The sequence below is a fragment of the Lytechinus pictus genome, chromosome 4, assembly GCF_037042905.1.
Source record: "Lytechinus pictus isolate F3 Inbred chromosome 4, Lp3.0, whole genome shotgun sequence".
In the NCBI taxonomy this organism is placed as follows: domain Eukaryota; kingdom Metazoa; phylum Echinodermata; class Echinoidea; order Temnopleuroida; family Toxopneustidae; genus Lytechinus; species Lytechinus pictus.
This window is the reverse complement of record NC_087248.1, coordinates 12,626,935-12,641,500: the sequence shown is the minus strand read 5'-3', so window position 1 is coordinate 12,641,500 and position 14,566 is coordinate 12,626,935. Positions and strand designations below refer to the sequence as shown.

Sequence of the window (14,566 nt, the reverse complement as noted above, 5' to 3'; positions counted from 1 at the left end):
CTGATTTGATTGTCATTAGTTTTGTGTTGTATTATTGGCGAAAATGAGTAAATGTAGATAAGATATTAATTTACAGGAAATCTCAAAAGGCATAGGCTACCATTACAAAGGTCTTGCAGACCTGCTAACCTGTACGTTTTTAATAGCCGTATTTAGTACGTTTTTGCAACCAAAATACGGCAGTACGTTTTTTCTTTAAAAAATACGTTTTTTGTTTAAAAAAAAAAAAAAATCGTAATTTATTGAGAAAAGTCATCTCTATATATCTATATTTCATAAAACGTACACAAATATGGTTATTAGATCAATGTAATTTCAGGTAACTTGTTTTTTTTTTCAATCATTTTGTAAAAACCAGTTTCAATGGTTTTTTTTTTCATCTGCAAGAGCAGTGCGCATTTTAGCTTTCATGCAGCTTGAGCGTCGTGATGGGCGAGTGCGCCAAGCATTTTATTATGAAATACACTTTTTGGGGGTAAAATACAAAATATTTATCTCACACGGTAAAAATACTGATTTTTTTGTCAAAATACTGATTTTGGGGGATAAGAATACTGAAAATGCCCACCCCCCGGACAATTACCCCCGGACAACTACCCCCCCCCCCGGACAATTACCCCCCGGACAACAAAGTTGTCAGGGGGGTAATTGTCCTCGGGGGGTAGTTGTCCTCAGGGGGTAATTGTCCGGGGGGGGGGGGTAATTGTCCGGGGGGTGATTGTCCAGGGGGTAGTTGTCCTGATACCTCTATAAGGTACTATATCCGTGATTGTTCCCTTCTGAGAAAAAGACATCTCTGCATGATTTTGTGTAATAGCTTATGGAAGATCAATATTGATAAATTTTCCATATTTTCCAGGTTGACATTTCCCAAAGACAGGTAGAGGAGTCAACTAATGTCAAACAGTCAATTTCCAACAAAAGTGGAATTAGCACCTTATATGACAGAATCCACTGCACCCACCTTCTCATGTTAAAGAGATGTTCCGCAGGCTGAAGATATTTATATCTAAATAAATAGAGTAAAATTCACAAAGCAAAATGCTGAAAATTTCATCAAAATTGGATAACAAATAAATTTATTGAAATTTAAAGTTTAGCAATATTGTGTAAAAACAGCTAATACATATGCACATCGTCATGAATATTCATTATGATATGATGATATTGCATCCCCACTCTCCTTTTTCTTATTGGTATTGGTGGTATTGGTGGTGATTTTTTACCTGATTGCTAAGAAAGCATGAATGCTTGTGAGCAAGCAACCAGAGGACCAACGGCTTAAGGTCCTCTCGAAGGACCTGGTACATAGGATTAATGCCTTACCAAAGGGCACTAGCGCACCAAGTGGGAATCGAACCTGGGTCACCGGAATACGAGTCCCCCGGTATTGTATGCTGATGATATATCATTGTTTGTAAAAATACACAGTCACTCTTTAGAACGTCTTCAATACCTTTTTGAAGAATTCGAGAAAATTGGTGGTCTAAAGATAAACAAAGGAAAAACTAATATTTTGTGGGTGGGTCGGGATAATTACAGACCTCAGACACAGTTGTTTGGGAATTTGTTCAGCATATTAAAATTTTAGGTGTTTACTTTTCTCTTAATGTTATAATAAAAGAGGACATGAATTTCAAAGAAATACTTAGTAAAATAAAAATACTCTTTGGATGGATGGAAACAAAGAGATCTCACACTTATGGGGAAAATTCATTTGTTAAAAGCATATGCATTGTCAAGGTTAAACTTTGTTTCGTCACTTAGTGGTTCCTCAGTGGTTGTATGCCGAGGCTGAAAGATCACATTTGATTTTTTATGGTCAGGAAAAGATCGGATAAAGAGAATTATGTACCAGGATTACTCACAAGGAGGTTTAAAAATGATGAATTTAAGTTGCTTATAAAGTCTCAACGTTTGATGTGGCTTAACGATTACTTTACGGAGAACGGGATGCAGGATGGAAGCTGTATTTTGATGTTTGTTTTTGATCAGTGGGGGGGGGGGGATTTCTGTTTCTATGTAACTTTGACACTTCATTAAATTTAAAAATGCCGCCATTTTATTCAGAAATGATGAAGGCTTGGCAAGATTTAAAGAAATATCGTTATTAAGAAGAGGAGGTTAACCCTATCATATTCAATAATACAAATATTTGTATAAGAGGTATAACGATTTTTGACAATGATTTTCCAACAAATAGGCAATATACAACATGATATAGACAAGGGCAGGGGGGGGGGGGGGGTGACTTCGCCACCCCCACCCCCATGAGAGGGTTAGGCCTTGATGTGCCAACATCTCTTTATGTAGCAGATAGAGAAAATCCATAGAGATATATACTAATTAACTCTCCAAGTGGTTAAGAAGCGGAGGTAATTGCATTTAATTTTTAACTATACATTACACATATTATACGTATTAGTCTATGAAAATGCATACAAAAAGCGACATTTCTGAAATTTGAGTATTCAAGTTTGATACCTTATATATGTGCTAAAAAGAATGATACAGAGTTGGAATTTCATCCACATGATAATAGTATATCAATAAAGTTTTCTGGAACATTTCAAGGTAATTGATTCATTTTTCATTGAATTATATAAAATCATGTATTTGGAAAATTTTCAATTTTGGGGAAAAAATGACAAAAAAATGCAGTTTTCTACTTAAAATCTCAGCCAAATGACTTACTTATCCCTTATAAATAGCACCAAATTGTAGGAAATTTATTTGTCTTTCGTATGACACTAATTTTGTGGCAATGACATGATAAAATCTATGTACGAAAAATAAAATGTTCTGAAAAATTTGGCGGCCATTTTGAAAAAGCTCCCTCACAGGTTAATTTTCAGGATACAGCCTGGTTACCTCATATATTCATATTCAGAGTAAAAAACTGGTCTAGAAGCACTATATGAAAATGTCTCCTTTTCTGTGTGGCAACATATGGTGGCACTATAATATAACTATCTCTGGTGCACCAAAATCTATAGCGCCATCTACGTTTAATGCATTATATCCAAAACCGTTGCGGACTGGTTCGCTACAGTATTATAATGAGTTTATGTAAAAAAACATTGAATGAAATCCTTAATAAAAACATGTTGAAAAAAAGTGGTGCTGCCCCCGTAACAACACTGTGTATGCATTGTAATACTATAGTTATTATGTCAGTCTAATTTTGTTTTCCTTGTCCCGCAGACCACCCTCCAATATAATCTAACTCCAAATACAACCACAAACACAATCACTGCCACTATCAGCAGAAGAAACGCCATCACATCCAGCATAAAATACTCTATTACAGAGAGTTCCATTGCAGATGATTTGAGATACTGCCCGCCATATTTGATCACGTGCTCTATCCAGAATGCAGCTCGTTCTCTTGCCTGCATTGGCCTCTCTTTAATGATGGCAGAAACCGTTTTAGCCACTTCCGTGTACCTTTATGATAAAAAAGGGAGGAAAATATTTTGCAGATTATTTCTTGTTTCGTAATATATAAAAACAAAGAACCATAAGCCACACACCTGCTTTCCTGACTTTAACCAAGATTTTTCACCGGGATTTTTTAACTCTTCTTAGATGGATCACTGAAAACGTATTTTCTCTTTTGCCATCCATGAAATCCTGCCTCGCAAGTGAAAGCTTCATCAAAACAGTTAAAATTCAGTCTTTGTGAAAACAAAACGGAACATTTTCTCTTATTTGGGGGGTGGATTTTATTCAGAACACTATCCAGGGTCTAGTTTCTTATGAATGTCAAAATATACGTAATGTCATTTGATTCGGCAAGACAGATATGTAAAAAAATGATAGCATTTGCTGCTGATGACAAGCTTGAGGAAATCGGGGAAAAACAAGCTTGAGGAAACTGATCCAGTCCTCCAGCTAGAGAAGAGTGGTCATTTTGTATTTATCCACCATCCAGTGAGGGGTACTCCGACCTGAAAATAATCATATCTAAATGAATAGAGTAAAAATCATCAGAAGCTAAATTCTGAAAAGTAATTGTATTTTAAAGTTTAGCAATATTTTGTGAAAACAGTTATACATGTTATATGCACGTTGTCATGAATATTCACTGGATGTGCTGCTGATGTCACACCCCCACTTTCCCCTTTACATGATTTTTATTTATGTGTTCAAATCATATTATTTCAGCCTGCATGGAGTACCCCTTTAAAATAGTAGTGTATTCCTGATCTTTGCTAAATTAAAAAAATATCATTATTTTATAATTTGAATATGAACTTACTTTGGATTGCTGATGACGTCATGTAAGGCATTGTAGATTACGTCCGCACTGGCAGCCATTTTGTCTATCTTCCTGCCCATCCCCCGCGCCTCGACTCTGGCTGCGACGTCGAACTGATCCCCATGAAGCGGGACAACGACCACGGGGACGCCATGGTAACAGGCTTCTTGGAAGCCGTTGTTGCCTCCTTGATAGAGAAACACTCGTGTCTTAGGATGGCCTGTGACGACAAGAAGAGATATAATAAGATGATAAGAGATGATACTCATTATCTGCTTAAATTGATTGTACTAGTGCTTGAAGGTTAAGTCCACCCCAGAAAAATATGTTGATTCTTATAAATAGAGAAAAATCAAACTAGCATAACGCTGAAAATTTCATCAAAATCGGATGTAAAATAAGAAATTTTTGACATTTTTAAATTTCGCTTATTTTTCACAAAACACTCAGTGACATGCAAATAAGACAATTGATGATGTCCCCCACTCACTATTTCTTTTGTTTTTATTGTTTGAATTATACAATAATTCATTTTTTTTTTTACAGATTTGACAATGAGGATCAACCTGAATGAACCAACAATACTAATTCCACATGTTCAGGGAGGAATTAAATCGTTGTTTCACTTGACAATGAGGAGAAAATTAGAATATTTCATATACAAAATAAATAGTGAGTGGATGACGTCATCTGTCTCCTCATTTGCATACCGACCAGAATGTGCGTGGTTTGTGAATTTAAACTAAACTTTAAATACAATTTTGATTAAATTTTCAGTGTTATGCTTGTTGGATTTTTCTTTTTTTTTATTCAAATGAACTTTTTGTTGGGGTGGACTTTAAACATGACTAAAGAGTGCTTAAAGGAGAATGAAACTCTTGGAGCAAGTTAGCTTTTGTGAAAGCAGAAAAATCAAAGAATAAGATAAAAAAAAGTTTGAGTAAAATAGGACTAGCAATAGAAGAGTTATGAGCATTTGAATGTTGAGATCACTAATGCTATGGTGATCCTCTCATTGGCAATGCGACCAAGATCTATGTTGTCACAGATGAACAACTCTCCCCATTTGGACACTGAAAATATACCCCAAAACATATCTTTTTGCTCATTCTAATCATATGACAAACGATTCATCAATGATATAATGTTGTGAAACCTCTGTACTCGTCCTCTCATAAAATGAACACCTCACCTTGTGATAGACTCTATAAAAGTGAGAATATAAGTGAAATAAGTACTAAAGTAATGAGGGAGTTGTACGTGTGTGACATCACAGATCTTGGTCGCATTGCTAATGGGAGGATCTACATGGCATTAGTGATCTCAATATTCAAATGCTCATAACTTTCTTATTATTCATTCAATCTTCCTCAAACTTTCAACAATATGTTTCTTTGATTGTTCTCTTTGATATGGATTCAGCTGGTTTCAAGGGTTTCATTCTCCTTTAAGTCTTAAGTACTTCAGTCCCATTAGTTCATGAAAGGTTCAGGCCTATGGAATAAAATTTGATTTTCGTCCTATTTTCTAGAGTGGAACGTGATTCATTGATTCTGTTCTCAACGTGAACAGAAAGTTTGGTCAATATTTAGGGCTCGTTTTGTTTCGTTGGTTTGTTTTGTTGGTGTTTTTTTTTCAAATGAGAGTTGCCAGGGACAGCATTTAGAGTTCAATTAATCCAAAAACAAAAGGTTAAAAGCAAAAAAAAACAAAAAAAAAAAAACGAAGCGATTCACCTGGTGACTTACTTCGTCGGGGGAAAAAAAAATCAAAATCTGCATAATTGGCAATAATATAGCGTTTATTCTTGTCCAAACATTTACGTCAATGATTCCAAATATTGGTATTAATAAATCATTATATTGAGCACATGTGTAATATGCGCCAACATCAAGCAACAGCCGTCAACATTAAACACGACAGACTACCCTTACACACCCACCAAGAAGATCATTCTGAGGAACCCATGGCATGACCTTCACATTGGAAGGAACTTTGAGTTCACCGATCGGATCCTTCATTTGCCATATCACCTTCTGCGGCAATCTTCGGAAAGCTTCGGCAAACTCTTCGGCAAATCCCGGTTGAACGATCGTGATCTCTCCGAAGTACGTGCCGAGAGTGAACAAAATAACACCATGGTCGCCTGAGCTCTCCATGAAATCTTCCAGCTCCTGAAGATGAAAAATCGGTAATGATAAAGGGATAAGAATTATCAGAAGAAGCTTTCAAGAAATATATCAATCATTGAAACCGCGTATACAGGTCGATTTTGAGAGATGAAAACCATATAGATATGCAAACTTAACTCAATGGATTTGGTTGCATCATAATTTATTGCTGGGGTGAATTTAAGTCTCCACGCGATACCTTTTTAAGTAGGCCTACTGTCGCATAATAAATGCAACCAATGTGAGCCGAAATGAATTTGATTATCTCCTACTACCAGAATTATGTATATAATTTTCCATTCTTAATACATCACTTGCTCTATACTGCTTCAGCAAGATTTACTGTAGAAAAAGATCATATTCGTTTGTAAATATTAAAATTTACACGATAAAAAACAATTACGCTAGAGGCATGCCTGGATGAACAAAACCCTACTACCAGGAGGTCCAAATCCCTGGCATACCCAATACTATACACACCTCGTCAAGTTCTGCGGGTGGCCATGCTGTCAGCCCACCGCCGACAGGAATCACGTTTGGCACAATCGGGAAAGGGAACTCCATGACGAAGTCAAAGTTCTGGAGATGCAAATCAGCAAGTTCATGATAAAGAGACATCTTGTAGTTAATGACATTCTCAAGCCCCGTATTTTTCCCCACGCGTATATAGGCTGGTATGGCCACTCCCCCACCAAGCAAAGCGTAGACAACGGATTGTAGAAGATTGGCCATCCGCTGGAAGAAACTCATCCTGTTGGTGAAGCCTGTGTTGAGTTCTGGCTGATATGCCGGGTTGTACGGCGAACCGTAAGAGAACAGCGCCATGGCCTGAGGGGTGATTGGTGTCAGGGTCACAAGGGCTATCTTCTTGGTGTAGTTCAGGTTGCGTTCCAGCGCCGCCCGGATCATCACACCACACAACCAAGTCATATCAACGACGACGGCGTCTACGACTTCCAGACGCTTCATGAGCTCGACGTCGAGGAGGATATCTTCACAGTCGTCTGCCATCGACTCAATCAAGAAGAAGACGGACTTGATGAGACCGTCATTGCTTTGCCCCAACGAAAGGGCTCCGAAGTCCTTCCAGAAATCTCGTATCTCTTGGACGGACCGTTTTTGATGATCAAAGACTTCGAAAGACAGATTAGAGTACTTGGGGTTCCTTGTATGGTGTTCGAATGCCCTGCTGATGAGGAGTGTTGCGTTGTGACCTCGCTGGACGAGACCTTCACCGACGGCTGCCCCGAGGAAGAAGTGACTCCCTTCTCCGTACATGGAAGATATCAAGACATTGCTACCATAAGTGCAGCGTGATGATAGAAATAAGACAAGATAGATTCCAGATAGGGTTGTATCAATAACGCGAGATATATTCACATCCATCTTAATAAGAGACTCGGCCAATATCCCAATTTTTTTTATTTTGTTCTTGTGATGACTTATATGAAAACTGCTGAAATCTTGAATGACGAGCCTATCGATCGAACCTCACACAATTACAACGCCTCCTTATTACATGTATTATACAAATGAATACATAGAAACTGATTTACGCTCACAGAACGTACAGTATATAATTCGGCAGCAGTGTTCTAAGATTGCATGTGGTTCTATTATTTACATAGTACACTGTTTGATTAATGAGCTTACGTAATTCCAATCGCTAAACGTATAATGTTGGCTAACGATTTAACAAAAATCGAAGGGGGGGGGGGAGAATAATGAGGATTTGATAACATCTTGATACATGCACATAATTGGGAAAATATCAGACTGAATTGCCCAAATAAAATTAAATCGTTTTCAAAGATTCTAAGGTTCTAGGGTCTGTTTCGTAATTAAAAAAAAGAGAGAAAAAAATGATGAAAATAAAAATCCATATCGAACGCATGGTAATACCAATTGGTAGCTGTAAACAGATTTGAACCAAAGACATTTAACACTCTTATATTAATTGAATAACCCTTTTCTAAAATCGTGAACATACATACTAAAAAACGCCTCTTTAGTCTTAACGAGAAATCTGAACATTATAGGCCTATTACGTCGATATCGGGACTTGATCGATCTCATAGATTATGTTAAAAGAATAGCACCATATTTTTTAAATTATGAGGCGATATATCCCTTTTTTAATTGTTTGCCGTGACAAAAGCTCTTATGATTTAGAAAATGTGGTTGCAAATTGCCTTTTCTTTATATTTCGTTGAAAAATAAGCATTGTTATTTTATTATCCACAATAACTATTATTATGTATACATTAGAACAAGAGAGACATAAAACGAGAGAGAGGGAGCGCGCTTGTGTCACCGATGCAATAATTGGAGAGGGATAGAAACAGGGGGGAGGGGGGTGGAGGGTGATGAAGAAAGGGGAGGAGAATGTCGCCTTACTCAGGCACCTTTTTTATTTCTTAAAGTTGAAGAAACGTTTAACAAAGAAGAGAAAAATTCAAAGTCCACCGTCAACTCGCATCTCGGTGAGAGGAAAATTAGCAATGTGTGGCGCTATTAGACCAGTTCGTAGTTACTCATGGACAATTTTCGGTCAAATGACCTTTCGTTTCTTTCATTATGATAGGCAGATTTCAAAGCAAAATATTACGTAAGCTTGCCTTACATAACAGGATGAAGAAATTGAATAGACCAGGTGACTAGAATAGCACACCAATGAACACTTCATGAAGGTATTTGTTGCATTCCAACTTTGAATGCATATCATCGCATCTATCACAATGTACTTGGCAAACTGTGAAAACCAGTCGTTCGTGGACGCGTTTTTTTGTGTGGATGTAAATGAAACCACAATTCAAAAGAATATATGAATAATCAAGACATCAAAGTTGGTGCTTATCTCATTAGATTTTAAACCACCATGTCACTTTAGTACAAATGACCTTCCTCTGATCATGCGTAGAATCTTTTGATCATGCGCAGAAAGGAACTACGAACTGGCATTTTTGTGACGGCCGCTGTTAACGCCTCTGCACACCTTGGTCTGCGACCCGATTTGGAACAAAACGAATAATATTTGATGCGAATAATGAGACATGGAATATCTCACTGTGTATGTTTTTTTGTCCAACATTTGGAAAGAAAAACATGAACGTACAGGCAGAGGCGTCGATCCTGGGGGGGCAGGGGGGGGGGGGGATATTGGGGGGGCAAACATATCATTTTGCCCCCCCAATAATTCCGGATATGCATTAAAAAAAAACAAGATTGTAATGTTCAGCAAGCGAGATTGAGATACACAACTCGTTCTTTATTTAAAATCGTGCTCAAAATGTCCGCTTTTCAGATTGGAATATAAAAATTTTCAGCTCGCGCTTCGCGCTCGCATCATTTCTGTAGCAAAAACCCATACTTTTCATGATTAAATTGGTGAATGTAAATGTCCCATTTTCAGTTCTAAGCCTCAAAAGAACTGCTTCAATTTGCAATCATCTTTTCTTGGATATATAGCTTGTTCTTTATCAAAAACGTCCAGTAAACTGTCATTTTTTCAGATCGAAATATCAAAATTTTCAGCTCGCGCTTCGCGCTCGCATCTATTCTCTTTTAGATACAAATCTTAATCATTGGTTCCAAAAATGCTTAGAATATCAAGTTTTCAGCTCAGAATATAAAGAAATTTGAGCTCACTCTCGGCACTCGTACTATCTGTGTAGTGAGATACGTGTCTGTGTCTCATGAGTCATACATATATATAGATATATACATACATATATATATATATATATTATATATGTATGTGTGTGTGTGTGTGTGTGGGTGGGTGTTTTGTACGATCGAGCGCCTTTGGAACGTTAATGATTTCGCCCCCCCAATCTGAAAAATGGATCGACGCCCCTGCGTACAGGACATCCAAAACATGCAAAATGCATCGTATACCAAACACCAGTGAATTCCGAAAAAAATATAGAATATGGAATTATAAAAACGATTTCGAAGGCGACTCAGGACGGCAAACACCGGGAAACAACATTAAACTTGAAACACAGAAAAAATTTCAGACGACTCTTTTATGAGCTTTGTCTGTATTGCCAATCCTGGAATACGGGGTCCCGTCATGGTATGTTTTATACATAGCCCTGCATGGAACGAGTTCAGCGAAGGGCAACGCGAGTAGTCTTGAAACAAACAGACAAAGGCAACTGGAAATGCCTTACCCACAATGCTTACAAACCCTTTGGTGTTTACTCTTGAATCCAGAAGGGAGTATCTAATGATGTCATTTGTAATAAAAAACCTGTATAACATTGTATCATGTGAGGCAGTCAAGGTCCAGTCAAGCATGGGCGGAAATCCCAGGGGGGGCGTGTCCCCCCTACTCAAAATAGTAGGGGGGGGGGGACACAATATCAAATGTCCCCCCTACTATTTTTTGTCTTTTATGATGGTAAGAAATACATCATTCTAAATCGAAATAAAACATGTATTTTGGGACGAGTTGGGACGAGATGACCGTACTTTTGGGATGATAATATTTTTTTTGCTTGTCAAATTTTCCCGCCCCTTGTCCCCATAGGCGGATCCAGGGGGCCGAGCCCCCCCCCCCTATTGGCGGAGCAAAAAAAGAAAAAAAGGGAAAGAAAGAAGGAAGAAGGAAAAAAGGAGGGAAAAAGAGAGGAGAAAAAGAAGAGAAGGACGACCAGTGCATAAAATAAGATGAGGGGAAAACTTGGAAAATAAAAAGAATCTTCCGTGCCACTATATGAAATTTTCGCTCGCGCTTCGCGCTCGCATTGCCTGTTAGGTGATTTACATATCTTGTTCAATATGGAGCTCAAATATCAAGTGTAGAAGTCAATATACAAAACATATTTCACCTCGGAGATCGAACTTTCATTATTTTGTGTGATTTACAAATTGATTTTTTAAAAGTGCTCTGTAAAATTATTTTCGGGTATTCCATAAAGTTTTCGAAATATCCCTTTTCAGGTCTGATTGTCAAGACGTATCAGCTAGCGCTGCACGCTGGCATTTTGATTGGCGAGTTATGTATGTTTTAATATTGATTATACAACAAACTACTTAAAATCCCCTTTTCATGACGGTTTATCAAACATTTTAGCTCGCGCAAAATTAATTTTTAAAAATATATTAATTGATGCATCCTATTCATAATTACAAAAGTGAAATGTCCAGTTTTTATGCCATAATATTATCAGATTTCGCACCCTCATTAGGCGTTAATAAATATGATATTAATCTAATAATTAAATTGTCCCATTTGTTTCATCTCGCGCTTAGCAAGAGGAATAGGAAGATAGTCCTCATTTTCATGACATGTCGTAAGGATGTCCCGCTCCTATGTCAAAACTCGAAGTAATAATAATGACAATTTTAGCTCTTTTTTTTAAGTGCAATCCATATCCACCTTACAATTTTCCTACAAAGTGCTTGAAATATAAAGCTGTAATTGACTCTTTTTTCAGATCGGAATATCAAAGTTTCATGATTTTCATGATTAAAGATGTATTTAGAATGCCTAGATTCTAGGTCTAAATATGAAACACGCGCGCGCATGTTTATTAAAATACTCAACTTGTTCTCTATTTAAATAATTATCCAGTTTCAGATCACAATATCAAAATTTTTCTGCTCGCGCTTTGTGCTCGCATTTTTAATGTAGGAAGACTCCCTATTACTCATCCTTTTCATGATTTACAAAACATTGATTTTGAGTGATTTATTTTATTTAAACACGGTAAAAAGCCCTCGATCAGCCTATGGCTGTTTACAAAAAATGAACAGGGTGGCCCATTTTTAGGTCTAAATCTTGATTTTTTTCTGCTCGCGCTTCGCGCTCGCATCAATTGTTGAATTATATAGCTATCCTGTTCACGATTACAAAAAATGATTAAAATTTTCCATTCTTTAGAAATTTTCAAAAGTTTCAGCTCGCGCTTCGCGCTCGCATTTTTTGATTGCTGAAATATGTAACGCCTTCATGGCTAAGTGCAAGTAGTCCTTAACAGGTACCTTTTCAACAGGTACGTATATACAAATTTTCTGCTCGCGCTTTGCGCTCGCATGACTAATACTCATCCTTTTCATGATTTACAAAACATGAATAGAGTGTCTCGTTCAGTAAATATTAAAGGACTAAATCTCGAAATTTTCCGCTCGCGCTTCGCGCTCGCATCAATTGTCTTCTTATATACCTATTGTGCTTGAGTTACAAAAAGTGCTTAGAATTTCCATTCTTTAGGTGAAAATGTCAAAAAAAATCAGCTCGCGCTCGCATTATTTGATTGTTAAATGCTAACTGCACGCAGTCTTTAACAGGTATCTTTTCCATCAGTTCATTTCTGCTCGCGCTTTGCGTTCGTAGTAATTATTAAGTTGCATACAGATTTTTTTCAGAATAACAAACATTGCCAAGAATGTTCAAATTTTAAGAAAAAATACATGAAAATTTCCAAAATATTAGCTCGCGCTTCGCGCTCGCATTCTATAATTAAGGATTATGATATTATATATGAATTTATAAGAATAAAGCTTAGAAGTGACTGATGAGGACTACCCCTTCAAAGAAACAAACACAAATCATCTTCGAGCTGCCGATCGGGGAAAATATGGCTGAAACAAATTTCCGCCCCCCCCCTATTGGCGAAGGCTGGATCCGCCCCTGTGTCCCCCCTACCTTTTGGGAGAGATTTCCGCCCCTGGAGTCAAGGACAATGTAATGGTACGATCACGCCAGAGTGAACACACACTCTTATTCCAACATAGTCATGAAAGTCAGAACCGAACGTTTGCACCAAACTGCAATACATAGATTTCCGATTATCATGGGAAAGTATGCCCTCACATAATAGATGAAATTGTATCTGGAAACATCTCAAAAGTTCTGAACCTCCTTCGTCGTGAAATTCTTTTCTGTATTTTGAATGATTAGATGTGTTACGATACTGCAACAAATAACAATGAAAATTTAGTTTTAAATTTAAATTTCCTTTTCTTTTATTACAGGAAATAGATCAATCATACACTAAACAAAACAAAACCGAACATCTTACATGTCTTGAAGAGTTAGATGTGCAATCCAAAGTTATGCTAGTCCTATATTAAATCCAGATAAAATCCAAGTTGGTTGGCGAAGATTCTGTATATTAAAGTTTACAATGATTGCGATGATGAAATTGATGTTGAAACACGATGAATAATAAGAGCCACTGTAACGAGTAGAAATGTCTGTGAAGACGATGTTGATGATGATTAATAGTCAATTTCAGTAGTCCATGGGTTGAAAAGCGTTCATTAAAGCAGGTTGATGATCTCGATGAGAACTGAGATTTCCTCTCTCAAAGTAACTGCAAACAGTTCATTGATGGCGTGCAAATAATTCCACAGAAGATAAATGTTATATTCCAGTTGGAAATAAACTATGCTCTGACATAAAGTCTGGTGTGAAACTCTGAGTTCAGATCTGATATAATGAAGAAACTGCCAGCTTATATTTATAAATTTACATTATTCTGGAAGCTTCTAGTATTGTCTTTAAAAAGAAGATTATCCTTCTTTTTAGAATAGTCCACTTCTAGAAGACTCTCGAATGACCTCAGTGAAATTAACAATGTAAACAACATAGCTAATCCTATCGTCCTTTTCACTGCCACTATAGGAGTCTCTATTGTGTAGCAGTCTCTATTGTGTATCTTTGTACATTCCAGAAATAACAAAAATTACTTTCTCATTAAATAGGCATGCCTAACAAAGCTTTACTGAGACATTCTGGAATATTCTTAATCATTATATGCTATGAATATCCTTAAAGAGGAAATAACTAAATAAATGAATGTAATTGCTCTTACAATTCTACTTATATATTCAATTCAATTCAATTCAATTTCATTAAATAACACCTTTTCATTATATAACACCTCCCACACCGGGGAAAAAAAGCTTTACCGTATAGTAAAGGTTTCTTTAAGATTACTTGTTTCTTTAATTTTCAAAGTTATCTTGATAAATCATTTACATTTATCGTGTACAAAGGTATAGTACTAAAAAAAAACATCCTCAAACAAATGAACATCAAAGACATCCCCCTCAAATGACACAATTGGTCAAAAAACATGAATAATTTCACTTTTTATACTCTTGAAAGCGCATTAGCAAT

General features: G+C 36.8%; 1 protein-coding gene across 2 annotated transcripts; it reads right to left on the bottom strand.

The window, feature by feature from the left end:
- Positions 1 to 2,359: 2,359 nt before the first annotated feature.
- Positions 2,360 to 14,058, bottom strand: LOC129259004 (UDP-glucuronosyltransferase 2B13-like). Of its 2 annotated transcripts, XM_064098406.1 has the most exons (5): positions 13,464 to 14,058; positions 6,913 to 7,729; positions 6,204 to 6,435; positions 4,262 to 4,481; positions 2,360 to 3,447 (listed from the first exon to the last, which is right to left on the bottom strand). In XM_064098406.1, the coding sequence occupies exons 2-5, from the start codon at positions 7,708 to 7,710 to the stop codon at positions 3,174 to 3,176; spliced, it is 1,524 nt and encodes a 507-aa protein (XP_063954476.1). In that variant the 5' UTR covers positions 7,711 to 7,729; positions 13,464 to 14,058; the 3' UTR covers positions 2,360 to 3,173. The 2 variants fall into 2 exon arrangements, with proteins under 2 accessions (XP_063954476.1, XP_054753245.2); XM_054897270.2 differs by lacking the exon at positions 13,464 to 14,058 and having other exon boundaries at positions 6,913 to 8,041.
- Positions 14,059 to 14,566: the final 508 nt, after the last annotated feature.